General features: G+C 49.6%; 1 protein-coding gene across 1 annotated transcript; it reads right to left on the bottom strand.

Moving 5' to 3' along the window:
- Window positions 1-1,201: 1,201 nt before the first annotated feature.
- LOC147427295 (uncharacterized) lies at window positions 1,202-19,919 on the bottom strand. Its single transcript, XM_086498487.1, has 3 exons — window positions 15,268-19,919; window positions 15,116-15,173; window positions 1,202-2,149 (listed from the first exon to the last, which is right to left on the bottom strand). The coding sequence occupies exon 1, from the start codon at window positions 19,432-19,434 to the stop codon at window positions 18,679-18,681; it is 756 nt and encodes a 251-aa protein (XP_086354613.1). The 5' UTR covers window positions 19,435-19,919; the 3' UTR covers window positions 1,202-2,149; window positions 15,116-15,173; window positions 15,268-18,678.
- Window positions 19,920-20,987: the final 1,068 nt, after the last annotated feature.

Raw genomic sequence — 20,987 nt, 5'->3', positions numbered from 1 at the left:
CTCATTATTCTTTTGCATAAAGGCTCTAACAAAACACAAAGTGCAACCAAGTACATGTATGAAGAAAATGCTCCGAATCTTAGGTCAGCACAACCTACAAAATAACTGGCTACAATGAAGAAATGAATATTGCAACTAGCAAGTCAAAGTCGAAATGATAGGGTATAAAGAGCACAACTACGAGCATGCATACCCAAGAAACCAAAGAGGCAAAAGGCTTGAGCTATTTGCAGAACCTTCATCAAATTCAACAACTACACTAAGAGAATACCTTGTGGAAATTACACACACCAAGAAGATACAATCCCAACATTATAATGAGAAAATAGAATTCTATTGTATCAGTTATAGTTCTTCCTTTCCATGCCTTAGTAAAGCTTGGAACTCTTGGGAGAAATTGTGAAGCATTGTTGATTAGTGCCACATGGCAAGTTAATCATGGAAAACATTTCCTTTTTCTTGCAAGAGGGCATTAACCAAGCATTATCTTATGTATATGTAGGCCATTGTGAGAGCTGACATTTGTTTTCCTATTTCTGTGAAGGAGGGCATTGAGTAGTGGGTCAGACACACTCTATCATCCTCTCATATAGGCATTGTGACTTTTTCACCATGTCCTTCTTCCATGAATTGTGCTATTTAGACTAGTGTAACCCTCCCAAATTAAGAACATAGCTCCACTAATGCATCTATGTTGTTAGGTTGTCCCCCCTTGATTCTTTTCTGTAAATCATCCATTTGAAATCCCTATGTCTTGAAGAATTCGTTTTGCTTTGATTAGAAGATATGAGAAGGTCTTGCAAAAAAATACAACAATGGAATGAGTCTCATTGCTCGTAATATCACCAATTCTAAGAGCCCAATAGTGATGACAAGTCTGAACTTCAACTAGGATTTCATTGTGGTCCTAGTTTCATCAATATTATGTGGACTTCCACATGCAATGTACCACGATACATACAAGCAATGGATACAACACTTAATTCACATAGAAGTTGTGCATGCTGTTCAAAATGCAGAATGGAACTAGGGAACACAAAAATATCGGTTATTTGTTGATACTACGATTGAACATATATAGGATTCCAATTCCCACATGCCAAATGTATACATACACATCGTGCTTGGAGACAGCTCAAAGTTTTGAGATTAGAGATCGCTTTTTATTGTCATATGCAATACACTTGAAATATTTCGGATTGTAAGAGCAACAATGGCAGTCACATAACACCAATACTGAGGGAGAAAAGGGAAGTAGATCTTTGATAGTTCCCTTAAAAAAAGGATAAGAGTGTTGCAAGCTATCCTTATCTCAAACCTAGGTTCCATAAATGGAATTATTTGCAAGGTGTGGGTTTCTGTGTTGTACCCAATTCTCATTGTCACAAGATGATGCTTGCTAAGTTACTGATGTAGAATATGTGCAAGAAGTGGGTGAGGGTGAGTCCTCATTGTAGCATGTGTGCGCAAAAGCGGGTGCGTGTTGTACAAAGGTCAATCATGGAGCAAAAATTAAGTTCATTAAGTCATAACAGCTGCTAGGCAGAGTAAGTGGCATGCAAGAGGAGGGTGGTATGTCCAATGCAGCATGAAACTTGTGCTTTGAATGAACAAGAAAGCATTTTCGGGCAAGGAATAAGTTACTTTCTTTCTGTATATTACATGCAGAGATCTTGGAGCTGTTCTTTTTTGCTCGCTCCACTCCATCAACATGCAGTGAGATGTAAATTTTCATATGAGAGTCACATATGTACACCTCCTATTCTCATTAGCATGCAAGCAAGGAAGGCTGCTCAATCCTGCTGCAGTTGGAGTTGAGCCTGCAAGCTGTTGCTAAAGCTGAGAGTAGCATTCAACGCCTCTTACTCCATGAAGATCTCTAATCAAGAAAAAGCGTGCATGAGCAGTTGGTCCTAATCCAGGAAGCAATTTAGTCACCCTCCGGATGGAGCTACACACATCCTCTTCCTTCTCATCATTATCGCCATAACTTTACAATCCTATTGTTTGTCTACACTCGCTGCTCTGATCTCCATCTCATTTTCTAGCTCTCCATTCTTTCAACTACACATGTTGTCGTCCCCGCTTTCTCTAACCTCTTTTCCTACTACTTCTGCATGAAGTACGCCTTGAAACTGCATTCTTCCATCTGCACACACTCCAAAAGAAACCTTTACAACACATTTTCAAATTTCAGAAACCAAAAGAAGTTATTGCCCATGGACAGCATGAGCGGTTGGCTAAACTCTTTGTTTTGTATAGGAGCAAGTTAATGCCTTCTTTTAGGGGTGTGTTTGTGTGGTGCTTGTGAGTGCAAGAAGTAAAATTATGAATGTGTGTACATGGCAACACTAGGTACATTGTGCATGTCTGGAGAAATGAAATGAAATGAAATGATATATTAACGTCTACAAGAGGCCAAAATGACCTATGAGAGCAACTGATTACAATGATGAGTCTAGTACCAAGTCTGGGTACAAACAAGAAAACTACAAACAAAGAACAGATAGGAGTGCTACCGACTCCTATGGGTGGCTGGTAGGCTGAGCAATGGTATCATGCCATAAAGGTACAAAGTGGGGATAAGTGTCACCATGATACAATATAGCAGTAGCATGAAGCCTATCCCGATCGACATTCTGGGTGTCGTGCTAGAATCCTGTGGATCCTCTGCCGCAATCTCCGCCGGTGCTGCGCGGCTCCCCTCCTCAGTCACGGTCGTCTCGATCTCCCTAACTCTATAGCTCGATCAATGAGAGTACCGCTGATGTGTGTATGGGTGGGAACCAAGCTCTCTGGTGGTGGTGTCCCCTCTGACTCTGTGGTACTCAGACTGAAGAAATCTGAGATGCGTCTCTGGGACTGTCTCTGTCTTTGCCCATTCAATAGAGCGTCTCTATGTCTCTGAATCTCAAGTAGGAATAATCCGAGACATCTTTGATCCTGATATCTCATGACTCTGTCTAACGAGTCAAAACCATCTCTGAATAGACAATGAAAGCGTCCCCGTATCTCATAGTAGACTGTGCAGCGACATATGTAGTGAAACTTTGTCTCTGGCTCTGCATGGCATAACTGACATATCCTACTGTCTGCTGGTATGCCTCTGAATCTACCTGTCTCAATCCCAAGCTGGTGTGAAGATGTGCGAATCTGGCCAATAGCACATCGTAACCTATGAGATAGATGTGTGTCCATGTAACTGGGCCGTGTGACAAATCCGTCTGTCGTGAGTTGAAGAAGATGTTCTCTATAGAAAACCCTCTTCGTACCCAACTCCCGTGATGGTTCTATCCATGTCCTCTTGCTATCAAGCTAGATAAGATCCTGCTGAATGAGTCTAGTAGTCTCCATCCGTGTAAGAGCCAAGGATGGTGCATCAAGAGAATACTGGAAAGGGGGCAGCCTGTCCATGCTGAAACCATGCCTGTGAAACCATGAGCTCATCTGTGCATACCAACATGATGTATCTCCCTGTAATGCCAGCTGTCTGGATGACTCGAGAGCAAGCCTGGCATACCTGTCGCTGGTGGTGTCCCATAAGCTGTGTACAAATGATACTGATCTGGTGAGTGCCTCAACCTCCATAGGTGGGGCAGCCAGCTCCGCTCGTATGATGTCATGTGGGACTGAGGCCTTGGCTCTAATCAGCCTAGAAATCATAGATATCAAGGGTCTCTCCATATTAGTCCATCCAGCACTGTCAATAGACGGTCCCCAAACCTGAACCGCGTAGTGCATAACTGAAGCGACCAAAGTATCGAAAAGCCAGAGCTTTGTTCGAGGTTCCTGGAACTGAACTAGCGAACAAATCCTCTCTAAACCACCTAGGGCTGCATAGGCACGAGTCAATCTAGTGTCTGCTGCCACTTTCAGTGTGAACCTCGGTCCACTAAAGACCACCCCAAGATATGTGTATGCATCAGTGTACTCCATACTGTCCTGTCCATATGTGAAAGTAGGTGCTGATCTCCTAACCCACTGTGGCGTGGTATTAAATACCATGACCTTGGTTTTACCAAGGTTGACAGACAATCCACTATCCTCTGCAAAACTATGCAATGCGTCCAAATGTCTCTGCATACCCTCTGGCGAATCTGATATCAACACGATATCGTCAGCATACAATAAAAGAGGGATCCATGTCCCTGCAAGCTGAGCACCTCTATCTCCTCCTCTGTCAATATAATCAAAGACCCCATCAACATACATACCAAATAAAGTAGAGGAAAGTGGGCATCCCTGTTTCACTCCGATGGTGGAGTGAACTATGTCGGATATCCCCTCTGATGTGCGTACATGACCCATCACTGAACTGTACAATGCCATGATCCCCCACATCAGCTCTGTGGGTACCCCCAATTCCATAAGCCGGTGCATCAATCTGGCCCTCGGCACTGTGTCAAAGGCTTTGCGAAAATCCACAAAGCTGCAGTATATCCGTCTACCATGTGCTCGACCCTCCTCAATGATAGCTCTGAGTGTAAAGACATGATCTAGTGTGGAGAAACCCCTTCTGAAACCAGCCTGCCCAAGTGCTCGTATGCCCATAATCTCTGCCCAACTGCTCAGCCTATGCTCGAGGATGGATGCATATAACCGTGCCAATGTGTGTCCTACCATGATAGTACGGTAATTCCCCGGCACTGTGGGGTCACCTGTCTTGAAGATAGGTACAATAGTAGATAATCTCCAAGACTCAGGGAAACCCTCACACATGACACGGTTGAATAGCCGTGCAAGCATCTCTGCCAACAAATCCCCAGCATGTATAATGTGCTCTGCTACCAAACCCTCATGATCCTGTGCCCGTCTGGTCTTCATCCTGTCAATGGCCTCCTTTACCATCTCAGTGGTAAAGAAGGTGCTCATAGCCGGACATGGCTGTGGTGGGTCTGGTAGTGGTGGTTGTCCAGGTACAGTGTATAAAGATGTTGCATACTGCCCCCATATCTCTGTAGAAGTAATCACTGGTGGGGGAGACTTCTCATGGAATAGACGCCAAGCCTCTCCTGAATCTCTACTAAGGAAGAGCTGATATAAATCTTGCTCCATCTGGACCAAGAAAGCTCGCTTCTTCCGTCACACTAGTCGTCGTGTAGCAATGCGAGACTGTCTATAGGTGATCACTCCCAATGTAAGGTCCCGCTGTATCTGAGCTCTCCTCTGTCGACACTCCTCATCATACCAGTTGTTCTGAGGCATGTGCCCAGAACGACGTCTCTGCCCAGGCTGAGTGTGTGGATATGCCTCTGTCGCTGCCCCATGTAATGTCACTGTCAGCATAGATGTGATCTCCTCCACTGTGTATACTGGCTCTGATGTGCATAAAAGCCTACGTATCTCCTCTACATAGACTGAGTCAGTCTCTGGTGTAAAAGTATAGCGTGTATGTCCACCACCCCGTGAGGCCTGAGATGTATTGTAATCAAAGGAGACTGATAATGTTAAAAGTGCATGATCTACTGCTATCCCAACTGGCCTGGGCCCCACTGTGAAAGCCTGAATGTGAGAGATAAAGCTCGGATGTGTCAGAACATAGTCTACAGTGCTGGACCCATGTCTATGTGGAAAACAAGTAAAACCTGTAGACAATGGGAAAGTCGTTAAGCCATTCAGTATGGCTAAACTGTGAGTAGTCGTCATCTCTCTCAGGTATCTCCCATACTCTGTATGCTCTCTGTCGTGTGAGCATCTCTCAAGTCCCAACTCCTCTGGCTCTAGCTCTCTAAGCATCTCCTCTGATGTGTCATAGAAGACTGTCTGTGAGCTGCCTGTACGGGCATTGAAATCCCCCAGGAGTATGATGTCTCCATCTTTGGAGAACTCCCAGATATCATCATCAAGTATAGAGTAAGGAGACTGTCCTCTGGGTGAAGCATATACTGAAGTGCTGGGAGGAAAATAGCATATGGCGATGTACAAGAAACGTCCAGTCTCTGCCCTCAGCCTCACCCACAAGTATCTGGCCTGATCATCTCTCCGAACTATGTGCAATAGTGGTTGGAGCTCCTCTCTGAAAAGAACTGCTACACCTCCTGATCCTCTAGTCCCATGCGCAGTTCTGGTGCATGTCCTACAAGCTGTCTCCCATCTGTATCCTGATATATGCGGCATCAACTGTCCTGGAGCCTAATGAGTCTCTGAGTAGAAAACAATGTCTCTGTCTCTGAAGCTATCCTCAAAGGCCCCCACATCAAGTCTATACGAACCATTACAGTTCCAAACTGCCATCCTGAGAGTGGTCCCATAGGTCTCGCACCGTCATGTAGAGCGGTGCTCTGTAATCACTACTCGTCCATTTCTGTAGAAAGCTAACTTCCCCTTCTCCCTTGCTGCTATAATCTCTGGCATGACCTCTCTCATATGTGCAAGCTGTGAGAGCGTAAGATCATCTCCTAAAAAGATACCTGTTTTCTTGAGGGTTGGCCTCTTCTTTAAAAAGTCTTTCTTTTCTTCCATGGAGGGAAAGCGCAAAATGAGAGCCCGTCCTTTTGAACTCTCCCCATTACCTTCACTCTTCTTGCCCACTCTCCAAGCTTGTGTGTGCGAGGGCTTCTCCACCCCCATCATGGACATGAGGCTCTTCACCTCTTGGTCCACCTTATCTGAATCTTTTAGGCCGGTCACTCTCACGTGTAGAGCACGTACCCTTCTTCGTTGTTCCTCTTCTAGTGTTTTGTTGATGATGTCGGGTGTAGTCGGAATTTCCTTGCCCTTTCCCTTCTTGACAACTTCAATCCATTTTTCAGCCTCGTCCATTTTCTTTTGCGTTTTGGAGAGAACCTCCACCCATGAGGTCTTCATTTCTCCTTCCTCCTTTATTTCTTTGACTTGTGCTCGTATACTATTCAGCTCGTCAATCATTGATGGCTGAATTTCCCCATCTTCAAGGCGTCTTCCCTCTTTGGTTTCGTTGAGTTCCTCCCGAAGGGCTGAGATGCTACTTTTTAAAGCTTGAATTTCATCCCGGAACTCCTTGCGTTCTAGTTCCCTCGCCTGTTCCTCCCTCTTTTTCCATTCGAGAATTAAATTCTTCTCTTTCTTCCACTCATCCATGCGGGCTTTGCATTCTTTCAACTCCTTTTCAATGGCTGTCATCCTCTTGCTTGTGACCATGTAGTGCGCCGCCATTGTCTTGCCTTATTTGTTTCACTTTCTGAGAGAGAGGAGAGAGCAACCTATACGCACCGCATTATGCATACATATGTTTCCACATTCAGCCTACATGGCATATATTTGCTTTCTGTATGTGTCAATTTGCAATTTCTGTGAGCTCTGTAGTTTCCAAATTCCTTGCAAATAAATCCCTGCAGGTCTGAAAATACAGGATTTTGAGAATGCGAAAATTCGGAAAATCCGGAAAGGCCGAGATTGAAAGTTCCTGTGGGAATTCCTCCTGTGTTTTGAACCTTTGCAATTTTGCCGTATGTACCTGCGGGCTGAAAATCTACGGGCTCGCTGTCACAGCAGCAGATGGGCGGGCTGAAAATCTACGGGCGCGCTGTCACAGCAGCAAATGGGCGGGAGGTGGGGGGAGTTTGTGCGCGCTGTCACAGCAGCAGGTGGGCGGGGGGTGGGAGAAACTTGTGCGTGCTGTCATAGCAGCAAGTGGAGGGGAGTATCCGCAGCGTGAGGGGACTGTTTTCGTGAATTACAACAGCAGGCGGGGGGGAGTGTATGCGCAGCATGATGGGTGCAGCAGGCTACGTGGAGAGATGGGTGCAGAGAGAGAGAGAAAGAAAGAAAGAAAGAAAGAAAGATTTTTAACGTCTATGTCAGGCCGAAATCGGCCTATGAGACAAATCAAATGTACATGGTGTGTATGTCATCCGTCTATCGGAAAGACAAATGAAACAAAACTGATACAAAACTGAATTGAATGTAGGTAGTGGGGTATCTGAGGAGGGATGGAGCTCTATCTCTAGGGGTATATGCATGTCTATATGCTCAAGGTAGTACAATCATGAGAATGCATCAAGCTATCTAGCTCCATCCTGTACTAATGGGGGGATGTAAGATGTGGTACATGGGCGGGTCTGGTGCCAAGGCTGCCCGGATGAAAGCTGTCGGGTCGGCCCTCATCTGGGCCACTCGCTCCTCAGTGGCACGGCGCTCCCGGGCTCGGATCTCCTCGATCTGTCGGTGGTGGGAGCGCGCGCCCCTGTAGCCTGTGACTCGTGGTCGTCGTCTAGCTCGGCTCACCTCCGCCTGTGGGAGTGTCACTCCCCTCTGAGTGTCTGGTGGGGGAGGGGCGGTAATCCTCTGAAAGAAGTCTGTGAGCTGCGACTGTCTCCCCTCTGTCTGTGTAGCTGTGTGTGGCTGTAGTAGTGTGTCCCGATGGCTCTGTATCTCTAGTAAGAACCGTCCGAGCTGTCTCTGATCCCGAGAGTTCATGATCTCTCGGAGAGTGGGTTGTCCTCTGAATAGGGCCTCATACCTGCCTCTGATCTTAGTGTATGCTCTGCATCTACATACAAAGTGCTCCTCACTCTCCACCTCCTCTGTGCAGGCTCTGCAGACGCGCTCCTCCCTGGGGACACCAGTATGTCTCCCGATCTCAATCTCTAACCTGTGTGAAGCCACTCTCAGCTGACCAATCGCCACCCGTGAGCTATGTGGCATATATGTGTCCATGTAGCGTGGTCTCTGTATGAACCCCCCAGACAATATGGTGAGAAACTGGTCTCTGTAATCTGACATCCTCGTCCCCAAGCCAGGTGACTCCCAGACTCTCCTAGTGTATAGCTGCCACAGATCCTGTCTCAGTACCAAGTTCCTCTCACTGCGAGAGAGGTGAACATATGGTGAGTGGGGGTCGTACTGGAAAGGTGGTAGGCTCTCCATGTCAAGACCGTGTCCCTCAAACCATGCTCTGACCTGTGAGTACCATGCTCTCTCATGCCCACTCTCTGATAGCTGTATAGCTGCCTCAAATGCTCTACGAGTAAGTCTGTCAGGAGGTAGCTCTCTCATCCTCTGGATGAAGCAGACTGTCTGGAATAGTGCCTCTACCACCATGGGTGGTGTGGCGAGCTCGGCTCTAATAATGTCATGTGGCACTGTCTTCTTGCTGCGGAGCAAGCGTGAGATCATACATATCTGTGGCCTCTCAAGCTGTGTCCACTGGTCAGCTGTCAATCCTGGTGCCCATACTGCCGCCGAGTACATCAAGGCCGGGGTGACTAAGGTGTCGAAAAGCCACCCCTTCGTGCGGGGTTCCTGAAAGTGTGCCTGGTGGCATCTCCGCTCTAGCATGGCCAGAGAGAGAGAGAGAGAGAGAGAGAGAGAGAGAGAGAGAGAGAGAGAGAGAAAGAAGAAAGAAAGAAAGAAAGATTTTTAACGTCTATGTCAGGCCGAAATCGGCCTATGAGACAAATCAAATGTACATTGTGTGTATGTCATCCGTCTATCGGAAAGACAAATGAATCAAAATTGATACAAAACTGAGCTGAAAGTAGGTAGTGGAGTATCTGAGGAGGGATGGAGCTCTATCTCTAGGGGTATATGCATGTCTGTATGCTCAAGGTAGTACAATCATGAGAATGCATCAAGCTATCTAGCTCCATCCTGTACTAATGGGGGGGTGTAAGATGTGGTACATGGGTGGGTCTGGTGCCAAGGCTACCCGGATGAAAGCTGTCGGGTCAGCCCTCATCTGAGCCACTCGCTCCTCAGTGGCACGGCGCTCCCGGGCTCGGATCTCCTCGATCTGTCGGTGGTGGGAGCTCGCGCCCCTGTAGCCTGTGACTCGTGGTCGTCGTCTAGCTCGGTTCACCTCCGCCTGTGGGAGTGTCACTCCCCTCTGAGTGTCTGGTGAGGGGGGGGCGGAAATCCTCTGAAAGAAGTCTGTGAGTTGCGACTGTCTCCCCTCTGTCTGTGTAGCTGTGTGTGGCTGTAGTAGTGTGTCCCGATGGCTCTGTATCTCTAGTAAGAAACGTCCGAGCTGTCTCTGATCTCGAGATTCCATGATCTCTCGGAGAGTGGGCTGTCCTCTAAATAGGGCCTCATACCTGCCTCTGATCTCAGTGTATGCTCTGCATCTACATACAAAGTGCTCCTCACTCTCCACCTCCTCTGTGCAGGCTCTGCAGATTCGCTCCCCCCTCGGAACACCAGTATGTCTCCCGATCTCAATCTCTAACCTGTGTGAAGCCACTCTCAGCTGACCAATCGCCACCCGTGAGCTATGTGGCATATATGTGTCCATGTAGCGTGGTCTCTGTATGAACCCCCCAGACAATATGGTGAGAAACTGGTCTCTATAATCTGACATCCTCGTCCCCAAGCTAGGTGCCTCCCAGACTCTCCTAGTGTATAGCTGCCACAGATCCTGTCTCAATACCAAGTTCCTCTCACTGCGAGAGAGGTGAACATATGGTGAGTGGGGGTCGTACTGGAATGGTGGTAGGCTCTCCATGTCAAGACCGTGTCCCTCAAACCATGCTCTGACCTGTGAGTACCATGCTCTCTCATGTCCACTCTCTGATAGCTGTATAGCTGCCTCAAATGCTCTACGGGTAAGTCTGTCAGGAGGTAGCTCTCTCATCCTCTGGATGAAGCAAACTGTCTGGAATAGTGCCTCTACAACCATTGGTGGTGTGGCGAGCTCGGCTCTAATAATGTCGTGTGGCACTGTCTTCTTGCTGCGGAGCAAGCGTGAGATCATATATACCTGTGGTCTCTCAAGTTGTGTCCACTGGTCAGCTGTCAATCCTGGTGCCCATACTGCCGCCGAGTACATCAAGGCCGGGGTGACTAAGGTGTCGAAAAGCCACCCCTTCGTGCGGGGCTCCTGAAAGTGTGCCTGGTGGCACCTCCGCTCTAGCATGGCCAGAGCTGCATATCCTCGGGTGAGCCTGTCAACAGCAGCCTGCCTCATAGTGAAGGGTCCTGGTAGGCTGGTGAATGTGATGCCAAGGTAGACATAGGAGGTGACTACATCAACCTGTCCTCCTGCTGCTGTGAAGGTGGCGGCGCTCCTCACTGCACTGGATGTGTGAAAGATCATAACCTTGGTTTTGCCAAGGTTCACAGTCAACCCCCTGTGTGTGCTGAATTCGTCCAAGGCCTCAAGATGGCGTTGCAAGCCCTCGGGTGACTCTGAAATCAACACAATATCATCAGCATATAACATGATGTGGACCGGAGTACCTGCCAAGTCGCTCCCCTCTCCCCCTGCTCGCAGTATGTAGTCGGAGATCTCGTCGATGTATAGCCCAAAGAGTGTCGGGGAGAGTGGGCATCCTTGCTTAACACCAATGGTGCTAGCAATGGTCTCTGAAAAACCGCCTGGGCAACGAACCCGACCCGTCACCCTCTCATATAGAGCATATATGGCCCAAATCATCTCTGTTGGTACCCCAATGCTGTGAAGGCGCTGGAAGAGTCTCTCGCGTGGGACTGTGTCAAAGGCCTTGCGGAAGTCCACAAAGCAGCAGTAAAGCCTCTTCTTCCGCGCCTTTGCCCCATCAATGAGGCAGCGCAGAACGAAGATGTGGTCAATGGTGGAGAAAGCTCGTCTGAAACCTGCTTGGCCTGGAGCTCGTAAACCCTCGATCTCTGCGTAGCAGCTGAGCTGTGCCTCAAGTACTGCTCCATATAGCTTGGCCATCGTGTGGCCAATCATGATAGTCCTGTAGTTCCCTGGGTCCAGGGTGTCGCCAGATTTGTGGATAGGCACTATGGTGTGCTGTGTCCACTCCTCTGGGAAGCCCTCCCCTATAGCCCGGTTGAAGACATGTGCAATCAACGGGGCTATAGTGGAGGCCGCATAAATGATGTGCTCACTCTGTAATCCAGTATGGTCAGCTGATCGTCTGTGCTGCATGCGGCGTATGGCCCTCTCTACCATCTCTGCTGTAAAGAAGGAGGAGCACGTGGGGCGAGGCTCGTGTGGTTGTGGAATAGGAGGCTGCCCTGGCACTTCATAAAGTCGCTCTGCATAATCATGCCATATCTGTGGATCCTCAATAGCTGTAGTCGGACGTGGCTCGCGCAGGGTGCGCCATGCCGTCGCGCTATCCATGCTCATGAATAGGCGGTATAGCTCAAGCTCCTGTGCCTCTTCGAATGCTCGCCGCTTTTGGCGTGTCAGCGTCTTCATATGCCGTCTGGCCTCTCTCTCTGTGATCTCTCCTAAGGCTCGCCGTGCATGGAGGCGTCGGTATAGCTCTCTGCACTCATCATCATACCAGCGGTTCTGAGGCATAGCCCCGGGGGGGGGAGTGCGTCCTGTGTGAGTGGTGTGTGGAAAAGAGCTAATAGCTGAAGTGTGGAGAACGGAAGAGATATGTGATGTGAGAACTGAGAGTGGTGTGGATGGGTGGAGGAGACATAGGCCATGTTCGACCTTGGCCGAGTAAATAGAGGCTAACTCATGTGTGAAATGGATGGTGGTGTGTGGAGTGCGTGTTGTGGAGCTGTGTGTGATGGTATCTCCGGTGATAGAGAAAGAGAGGTATGTGTGGTCGGCTCCGATGGGTATGGGTGGAATGGTGAAGGATGTGATAAGGTGTGTAGCCTCCCTGGGTCCCAGAATATAGTCGACTGTACTCCCCCCTCCTTCTGCAACTCCATGTGGCATACAAGTCAGGCCCCCTGAGGTGGGCCACTGGACCATCCCGTTATAAATAACAAGACGGTGCTGGGAGCCAAGTCGAAGTAGATGTCGTCCATAAGCTGTGACTGGAGCTCTGTCTGCTGTGTCTCTCATAGTAGCCTCCTCATCTAGAGTGTGTAGTGTCTCTGGGTCCTCATGGTCATATGTCTCACACTGCTCACTGCGTGTACGAGCATTGAAGTCTCCCATAAGGAAGACTTCACCCAGTGTGGAGTACTCCATAATCTCCTCCGTGAGGCATGCGTACGGTGACTCCTGCTCAATAGGGGCGAATCTGGAGCCTGTGGGAGCAAAATAGCAAAGGGCAATGTAGACGATCCTGTCTCGTGAGAGCTCGAGGCGAATCCACATGTAGCGGGCCTGTGGGTCCCGGGCAACAATCTGTAGTCTGCTGTGAAGCCCCTGTCTAAAGAGTATGGCCACTCCTCCTGAGCCGCGAGTGGTGTGCTGGCGCATACATCCTCGATGTAGAGACTCCCACTGAAATCCATGTATCCGTGGTAACCCTCTCTCCGGGCTCTCGTGTGTCTCTGTAAGTAGAATGATGTCTCGACCTCTCATCACCTCCTCAAGTCTCTCTGGGTGTGTCCATAAGTCTCCATTGCAATTCCAAACCGTGACATGAATCTCCTCGTGTGTCCCACAGGCCGCGAGTCCCTATGCGATGGTCTTGCCATCAATGATAACCCTACCATCCCGATATACTGCCTTCTTCCCTTCTTTGCGGGCTTGGTGGACTCGAGGCATGCACGCGCGACGGTGATCTTGTTGCATCTTTGTGAGGTCATCATCTAGATAAATCGGTGGGCCGTCGATCCCTCTCAAGATGACCCTCTTTCGGAGGAAGGAAGTTCGAGACTCCTCGGAGGCGAATTGGAGGATGAGAGCTCTTTTCTTTGGATCTTTGCCGGCTCTCCAAACTTTGGAGAAAGGGATCTCTTCTTCCTTGTATCCCACTTTCTTGCATAAAGCTTTCCCATCGCTTTCGGGTGTAGACCCTTCTTCTTCTTTGATGCCGGTCACTCGCACATTGAGACGGCGAGCTTGTCGCATCTTCTCCTCTTCGATGGTTGTGTGTACGATGAGTACTTCATCTTTTTGGGCTTCCTCTCTTGCTACCTTCTTGATGTTCTTTTTGACTACTTCGACCCATCCTTCTTTGGTGGCCTCTAATTTGTCCTCAATGCTTGCGGTGAGGGCTTTGGTGATCTCCTCCTTGAGGGCTTCCTTAGCCTCCCCTTTAATCTCTCCTTCCTCGGGGGTGAGGGATGTGAGGGAAGCATGAAGGAGATCGATTTGTGCCTTCATCTCTTCTTGCTCTTTCCTCCATCTCTCCCTCTCCTTCTCGTTCTCCCGTTCCCTTCTCTCCTTCTCCTCTTTGAGATTTTGGATTTCCGCTCTCATGTCCTCCTTCTCTTCGTTCCATAGCTTGATGAAGTTGGCTTTCTCCTCCTTCCATATTTCTCTCTCCATCCGCCATTCCTTCATGTCCTTCTCCAATTGTGCAAGCCTCTTATTCGTGAGCATGAAGGACGTTGTCTTCTTTGTCGGTGTCGGCGTCTTGATGATGGGGGAAGACATGGTTGGCTTCGTAGCTACCCTCTCTTCATATTGTGAAGAAGAGGGGAAGAGAACACTCAGCTTGTGTGTATGCAGGGGGGCAGCGGGCAGGGGATGGGGATGGGGTGTGTGTTTTCACTTGACGTGCAGGGAGCAGCGCAGCGCGCAGGAGGGAGCAGCACACAGGGATAGCGTGCAGGGGTGGGGCAGCGCGCAGGAGGGAGCCACGCGCAGGGAGCAGCGCGCAGGGGAGGCAGCGTGCAGGAGGGAGCCACGCGCAGGGAGCAGCACGCAGAGAGAGAGAGAGAGAGAGAGAGAGAGAGAGAGAGAGAGAGAGAGAGAGAGGAGGGAGAAGAAGAAGAAGAAGAAGAGAATTTTAACGTCGTAGGAAACTATCCCAAGAGACCTTAAAGATCTATCCGACGAGGAGAGTTGATTGAGAGAGAGAGAGAGAGACCACCATTGAAGCTCTGCAGTAGCCAACAAGTCTCCACATTCTATCAAACACGCCTTCTCCAAAACTATGGTCTAAGTTGCAAGTTCTGAGAGCAAGGAATCTGCAATTTCTGCCCGCTGAAATCAAGACAAATCGTTCTAAGCAAAAATTTACAATGAGTTTTTGCCTGCCATGAGACCTGCTGGAGACAATGGAGAGAATAAACATTCACAGAGAAGATACTGTTTGCAGAAACTTCAAGTTCACTCCATTCATGATGTCAATAGCAAAAGACAAAATCTCTTTCGTTGCCTGAACATCTATTGGCACTTTCAGAAAGACATCAAGAGGCAAGACGAAGTTTTTGAGAGCAGAAAATGAGAAAATGCATACAACACACGCATACAAGCAAATTGCACCAGAACATCACACAGAATGAGAAGGCCCTCGAATAAGGGGCACTCCCACGACAGTCGCCTCAAGGCCATTCATAAGACCTGTCAAAGTAGACGCATATCTTGGTAGGAGGGTTTTCCAGTCTTTGAGTTGCACAGCCTGAAAGGTCGTCAAATAAATCAGTCTTCCAAAATGGCCACCACATACAGCTTTGCAGTGCAAGATGGAATAGTTAATTGAAATGAGCCCTTACATTTGCCGCAAGCATAGAGTCTAACTTATCTGCCTGCTTGAGCTTGTTCTTTCACCTTGCTTTGTTGCTACAGACATCCGCATCCTCAGAAAGCAACTACGCAACAAGCACTGCAAATTCCACAAGAAATCTGACTGTCCTTCCATTTAATGTCACCAACTACTTACACTGTACTCTACAAAACTTTAGCAGCAAATTAAGGCCTCCAAAGTCTTCACACACTAGAAAACTGTCGTAGTGACAAAGGGTGTCAGCTGAAATAGAGCACAATACACACAAAAAAATTCTAGGTAAACAGGAAAATGAGACTCTTAGGAAGACACATTCTTTCTTATTATGAGAAAACCCCCAAGCATTGCATATCTGAGATATAATGGCATGTAAGTGCCGTTCATGTTCCACACCTTGTCTAAGTCTTGAATGTTTGAAGCTTCACAAGAAAATCAATTCTTTGAGATTTGGCAAAAAAAAAAAAATCCAAGAAAAAGATTCTTCTATAGGGCTACAACCACCTTTTCTAGAGAGGGCTACAACAATCATAAGGGGGGAGACTCCCAATGAAAAACAACAAATGTAAAATGAGGCTAAATCAAGAGATGGGAGGAGGGAAAAGCCACATAGGTGGACGGTAGTGCCATTTCATCACACCCTGGACCATGGTGAAGAAAGGCCCAGGGCGCCAGAGCCGACGGAAAGCCTCTCTAGGCTCCCGCATGTGGACACAGTTGCCTTGGAGTCTCTAGAACTCTCTTCTGAGAGTGTGGACCAGCTCTAGCCAAAGATCTCGAACAATCTCTGCTGGTGGTACAGGGCGAGCCTCAAAGATGCGAAAGCAGCGGGCCCGCCAGATGAACCAGAGTGTCAAGCCACATATGAGCTCCCAACACTCCTCTCTCTCACTGCACCACTCCTATGGAGTAAGCTCTGTAGCAGGCTGGGGTGTAGGTCGGCCCCCCTGCATCACTATCATCCTACTGGTGGAAGACAGCTCATACTGAAGCGCCGGGCCCGTGAGAGTGGACCAAGTAGCTGGCCCCCAAGTGTATTGCCGTGCCGTGGAAAGAGCTTGCATCAACCGAAGGACACGAAGCCAAACCTGCTGTGCCAAAGGACAATCACAAAGACAATGGCGCTGACTCTCCACAGGATGGTCGCGAGCTGCGCATGCTGCCGAGAGACCACTATGTACAAGCCAGCTCCCAACTACTGTAGCCCGATGTGCAACCAGCCACTAGAACAAAGTGACTCGCCACGGCTGTATGGAGTCCCACAACCTCGCCCAAAAAGATGACAAGAACTCAGCTGTGAGACCCTCCTCCTGCCAATGAGGTGCTGCAGCACGACGAGCCTCTCTCCGTGCTGCCAGTATGTGGCGTCCCAGACGAACAGTGCACTGAAAGAAAGGGACACCGGGTGGTCGGTTGAGGAGAAAGGGTCCCTCCAAAACCACTCCCCAGGATCCCACTGCACTTGTGCCAGTGGACAACACTCCCAAGCCCACAGCCTCCAGTGGCGTCTCAAGAGCTGTTGGGTCAGGATCTATGACACAAGTCCTCCCGCAGATGCCCACAACACGGATCCTCTGAAAACAGCACTCTGCCACCTGTGGGGCCCCTACTGAAACACGGTGTAAACGACCCACACCCTGTAGCTCGAAGAACAGGGAGGGGACACAGTCTCCGAGCAAGCCCGAACTGCGATGAGAACCTCCAGTCGTGTGAAGGCTCCCATCCATCTGGGCGCTGCTGACTCAAGAGGTGTGAGCCACTCAGCTGGTACTGCCTCTGTGATGCCCTGACACATGCTCTGCGCCCCTCTCATGCCCTGAAGCTGGATGCTCTGAAGCTCCACTGCCAAGCCTGAAAACTGTAGCCAGTCACCTAAAGTGCGTGCTGGACCCTCTGCCATGGGACCCCAAGAAACATGAGGCCTACTACCAACCAAGTAGTGCTAACCATGGGGTTCCAAACCAGGGGCTGTCTCAGGCGCTCCTCTGTACAAGTAGGAACTCGAAAAGATCCAACAAGAAATGATGTACCACATTGTAGCCAACAACACCTGGTTGGCCACTACAACTCTGCCTGCCAAAGAAAGTCGTGCGGAGCTCCAATGCAACAACTTCCTCCTGATGGATAGGAGGAGGGGAGCAATCTGCTGCTCCGGAGACAAGTCCAAGCCAACCTAATAGCCCAAGTATCGAACCGCAGTCCCTAGGGAAATCCATCTGAAACCCTCACCTGGCAGCCAATCAGGCGTAGAAGCACTACCAATCGAGAAAGCCACTGTCTTTCTCCAGTTGATCAATGCGCCTGATGCACAAAAAAAGGTCTCAAGAGCCTGCTCACACCTGTGAAAGTTGGCCTCCTGGCCCTCCAAGTACAAGGCTGAGTCATCAGCAAACTCAGCATCAAGAAGCTCATCTCCCCGAATAGGGAGCGCTAAGCCACGTAGACCAACCTGCTGTGAAACCAAAAACCTGCTCATTGCCTCAGCATAGAACGGAAAGAAGAAGGGGGCAAGAGGGCAGCCCTGTCTGACTGAATGTGTAAGCATGAAACGATCGCCTCTACCACCTGACAAAAGAACCTGACTGTGTGCCCGTCTGTATCGAGCTGGCACACCTCTGATCCAAGCATCTGAGAAGCCCATCCTGCATAGAGTGCCTTCCAAAAAGTCCCAGACAACTCTATCGTAGGCCTTCTCAAAATTGAGAAGAAGTATCACCAGATCCTCACCACGGAGGCGCGCGAGGGCAGACGCCTCGCAGAAAGTAAGATGTTGTCAAGGATACTCCACTCCTTGACAAAACCTGTCCATGTCCCATGTATGATGCTCTCTAGAAGTGGTTGAATCTCAAACTCAGAGCCTTGGCAAGAATTTTGTAGGCTGAGTTGAGGATGGTGATGGGCCGCCACTGTCAAATCTCATCCAAGGAGCCATCCTCCTTGGGAATAAGGTAATCAGGTCCTCACTCATGCTGTCAGGCATCTCTCCTGTGTGTAGGATGTACTGAAAAGCGCTGCAGAGATCTGAGCCAAGCACCTCCCAGTACTCTAAGAAAAAGCTAGGAGTCAGACAATCCTCACCTAGACAGCTACCACGGGGAAGTGCTCTGAGGGCCGCGTGGAGCTCCTCTAGCTGTAAAGGCAGCTCAAGACTTTGACGCATCTCCTCAGTCACAAGACAAGGCATCTGTGCCCACACCTGCTCTCTACATGCATCCTGACGCTCTGACTGAGGCTCTGCTGACAGAAGGTCACGATAAAATTCTGTGGCAATAGCACGCATGTCCTCTGGCTTTGAAGCAACTGACTCGTCAGGCCTCCTCAACTAGCTGACCCTGGCATGCGCCTGCCGGGGCCCCACTATCTCAAAGAAAGCCCCTATCACTGTGTCACCCACCTGGGTCCACTAAGATGCCTGTCGATGAAAAGCAAACTCCTGGCGTCTCTCCTCTGTGATGGCAAGCTCCTGGCGAGCCTGCTGTAACTGCTCCTCCAACCAAGGAATGTCTGGATGCTGCTCGTGCATCCTCTGTAGGTAAGCAACACTTCGTTGGAGACGCTGCTCCTCTCTCACTGCAGCAGCCAAGCGGGCCGTAGACTCCGTGAGAAATAGCCGAGTAAGCTGAACAAGTCGAAAGGCCACTCTGTGAGCAGGAGAGTCCTGCAAGTCTAAGCCCTCTGTCCAAAGAGATACCACTCGCTCTCTGAGCGCAGAGTCCAGCAAGACCCTCTCAGGGATGCGAAGCATCATGCTCCCCCTCCTCTGTGTATCTATTACTGTGAGGATCACTAGTGCATGGTCCGAAAAAGAAGTCCCAGGCAGAATGCAAACTGACCCACCCAAGTCACAGAAATGGTCACTACTGTAGAAGCGATCTATCTGAGATAGATTCACTACTCCCACTCTATAGTCCGAACGAGAGAAGGCCAGGCTGTCAGGTGGCCTCACAAAGCTAGAATGCTGCCACACATCTAAAACCCACAGAGTCATACATAACCTCTCCCAAGCTGCCAACTCAACTCCATGCACAGTAGTATGGCTACCTCCAATCCTGTCAACAGGGTCCTCCAACATGTTGAAGTCTCCCCCAATGCACCATTGCTCTGCCTGCGGCAGAGACTGCAATGTGAGCCCAAAACTCTCCACGTGCGCTCTCCACATTGGGCGCGTAGATATTCAAGAAGCCCATGAGGCAACCCTCAACCTGCATAGTAATCTACTGAGCCCTGCTTGGCACAATAATCCCTCTGCCCACAATGGTCTACTACAAAGAGTCCGCAATAGTCATACATACCCCACCCTGGATGCCTCCAGGTCCAAATGCAGCTGACCAAAACGTCTCATAGTGACCACGCAAAATCAAACCACATCGCCGAATGCGGCTCTCACAAAGATGATGCTCATGTAGCATAAGAATGTCAATCTCACCACCCACAAGGCATCTCTGTAGCTCTTGAGCATCCGACCCCTCTGACGCTGAAACTGGGACCCTCCTAATCCCTGCACATTCCATGAGATGATCCTCATGGAGTCGGTGAGAGAAAACAGATGTTGCCGCAGCAGCCAACCTCGCTATCTTTGAGGCCGGTTTGGATGGGGAGTAATCCGCATCCGAACAACCTCTAGACAAGCGCAAAAGAAGTGACTGTCCCGCCCAGGCCCAAGCCGAGTGTGGAGCCCGAAGGGATACATCCCCTGTCCAAGAATCCTCATGCACAAATACATAACAAGGAGGGCATTGAGTGTCAGCAAACAAATGCACCACAATGTGCTTGCAACCCGTTGCATTCGGAGGCGTCATGCTGAACTTGGCAGGAGACCAGAGTGTCTGCATCAGATGTGTCACCGCTAAGTCCCCTATGTGGCGTAAGAACTCAGTAGCCTGAATTTGGAGCCAGTTAAGGACTGTGTGCTAGGTCCACTCTGTGAGATCCCTACCACACAGCGGAAAGGAGAAACCCACCGCTGTATCCAGAGACTCAATGCCTCTAGCTCTTGTGTATGTGGCTACTTGGCATGCTCGGCCTTGGGAGACTGCGCATGCACTGTGGGTCGAGGTCTCCTGCGAGGACAGGCCTTTGCCAAATGGCCCATTTGCCTACAAATGAAACACTGGTTCGGGAGACCCGAATACTCCACACTGTCTGATCCATCCCCCACTCACTCGAGGCAGCAGTACCACCTTGGGGAGGGAGTGTGTGTCATGAACAAGAACCCGCACAGTAGGTAAACCTGTGGCCTTGGCCACAATTGAAGCTGCAGTGCATGGAGACCCTAGAACTGTCCCGAATATGGAACCAATCCTAGGGAGGAGAGGGAGGTACTCTTGCCTCAGGCCTAGGAAACAGACCGAAATCGGCAAGTCTACCTCCTCCTCGAGCACATCTGTAGTAGGGTCAAAACCATGATGCCAACGTCGGAAGTAAGCTCGCTGCTCGGATGCCGAGTGGGCTCATCGTAATCACCTTGGTCGTCATATCTATAGACTCGAACTCTACATGGGAGTACCCTCTCCCGAGGATCTCGACATCGATGATCTTGCCCACATCGGAGAGAAGACGGGCCTGTAGTAAATCCCGAACCTCGCCCCGACTGGGCCGAGTGCCAATGATCTTACAGATAACCGAAGTGGCTTGCAAGCGCTCCACTTCGACCATCAAGCTCGCTTGCTCTTTTGGCGAAAGAGAAAGTCGAAGGGTCGGCTCCGCGGTGTC

Source organism: Adiantum capillus-veneris, chromosome 24 (genome assembly GCF_014529385.1).
Source record: "Adiantum capillus-veneris isolate H3 chromosome 24, ASM1452938v2, whole genome shotgun sequence".
Taxonomy (NCBI): Eukaryota; Viridiplantae; Streptophyta; class Polypodiopsida; order Polypodiales; family Pteridaceae; genus Adiantum; species Adiantum capillus-veneris.
This window is presented reverse-complemented; position numbering and strand designations above follow the sequence as displayed.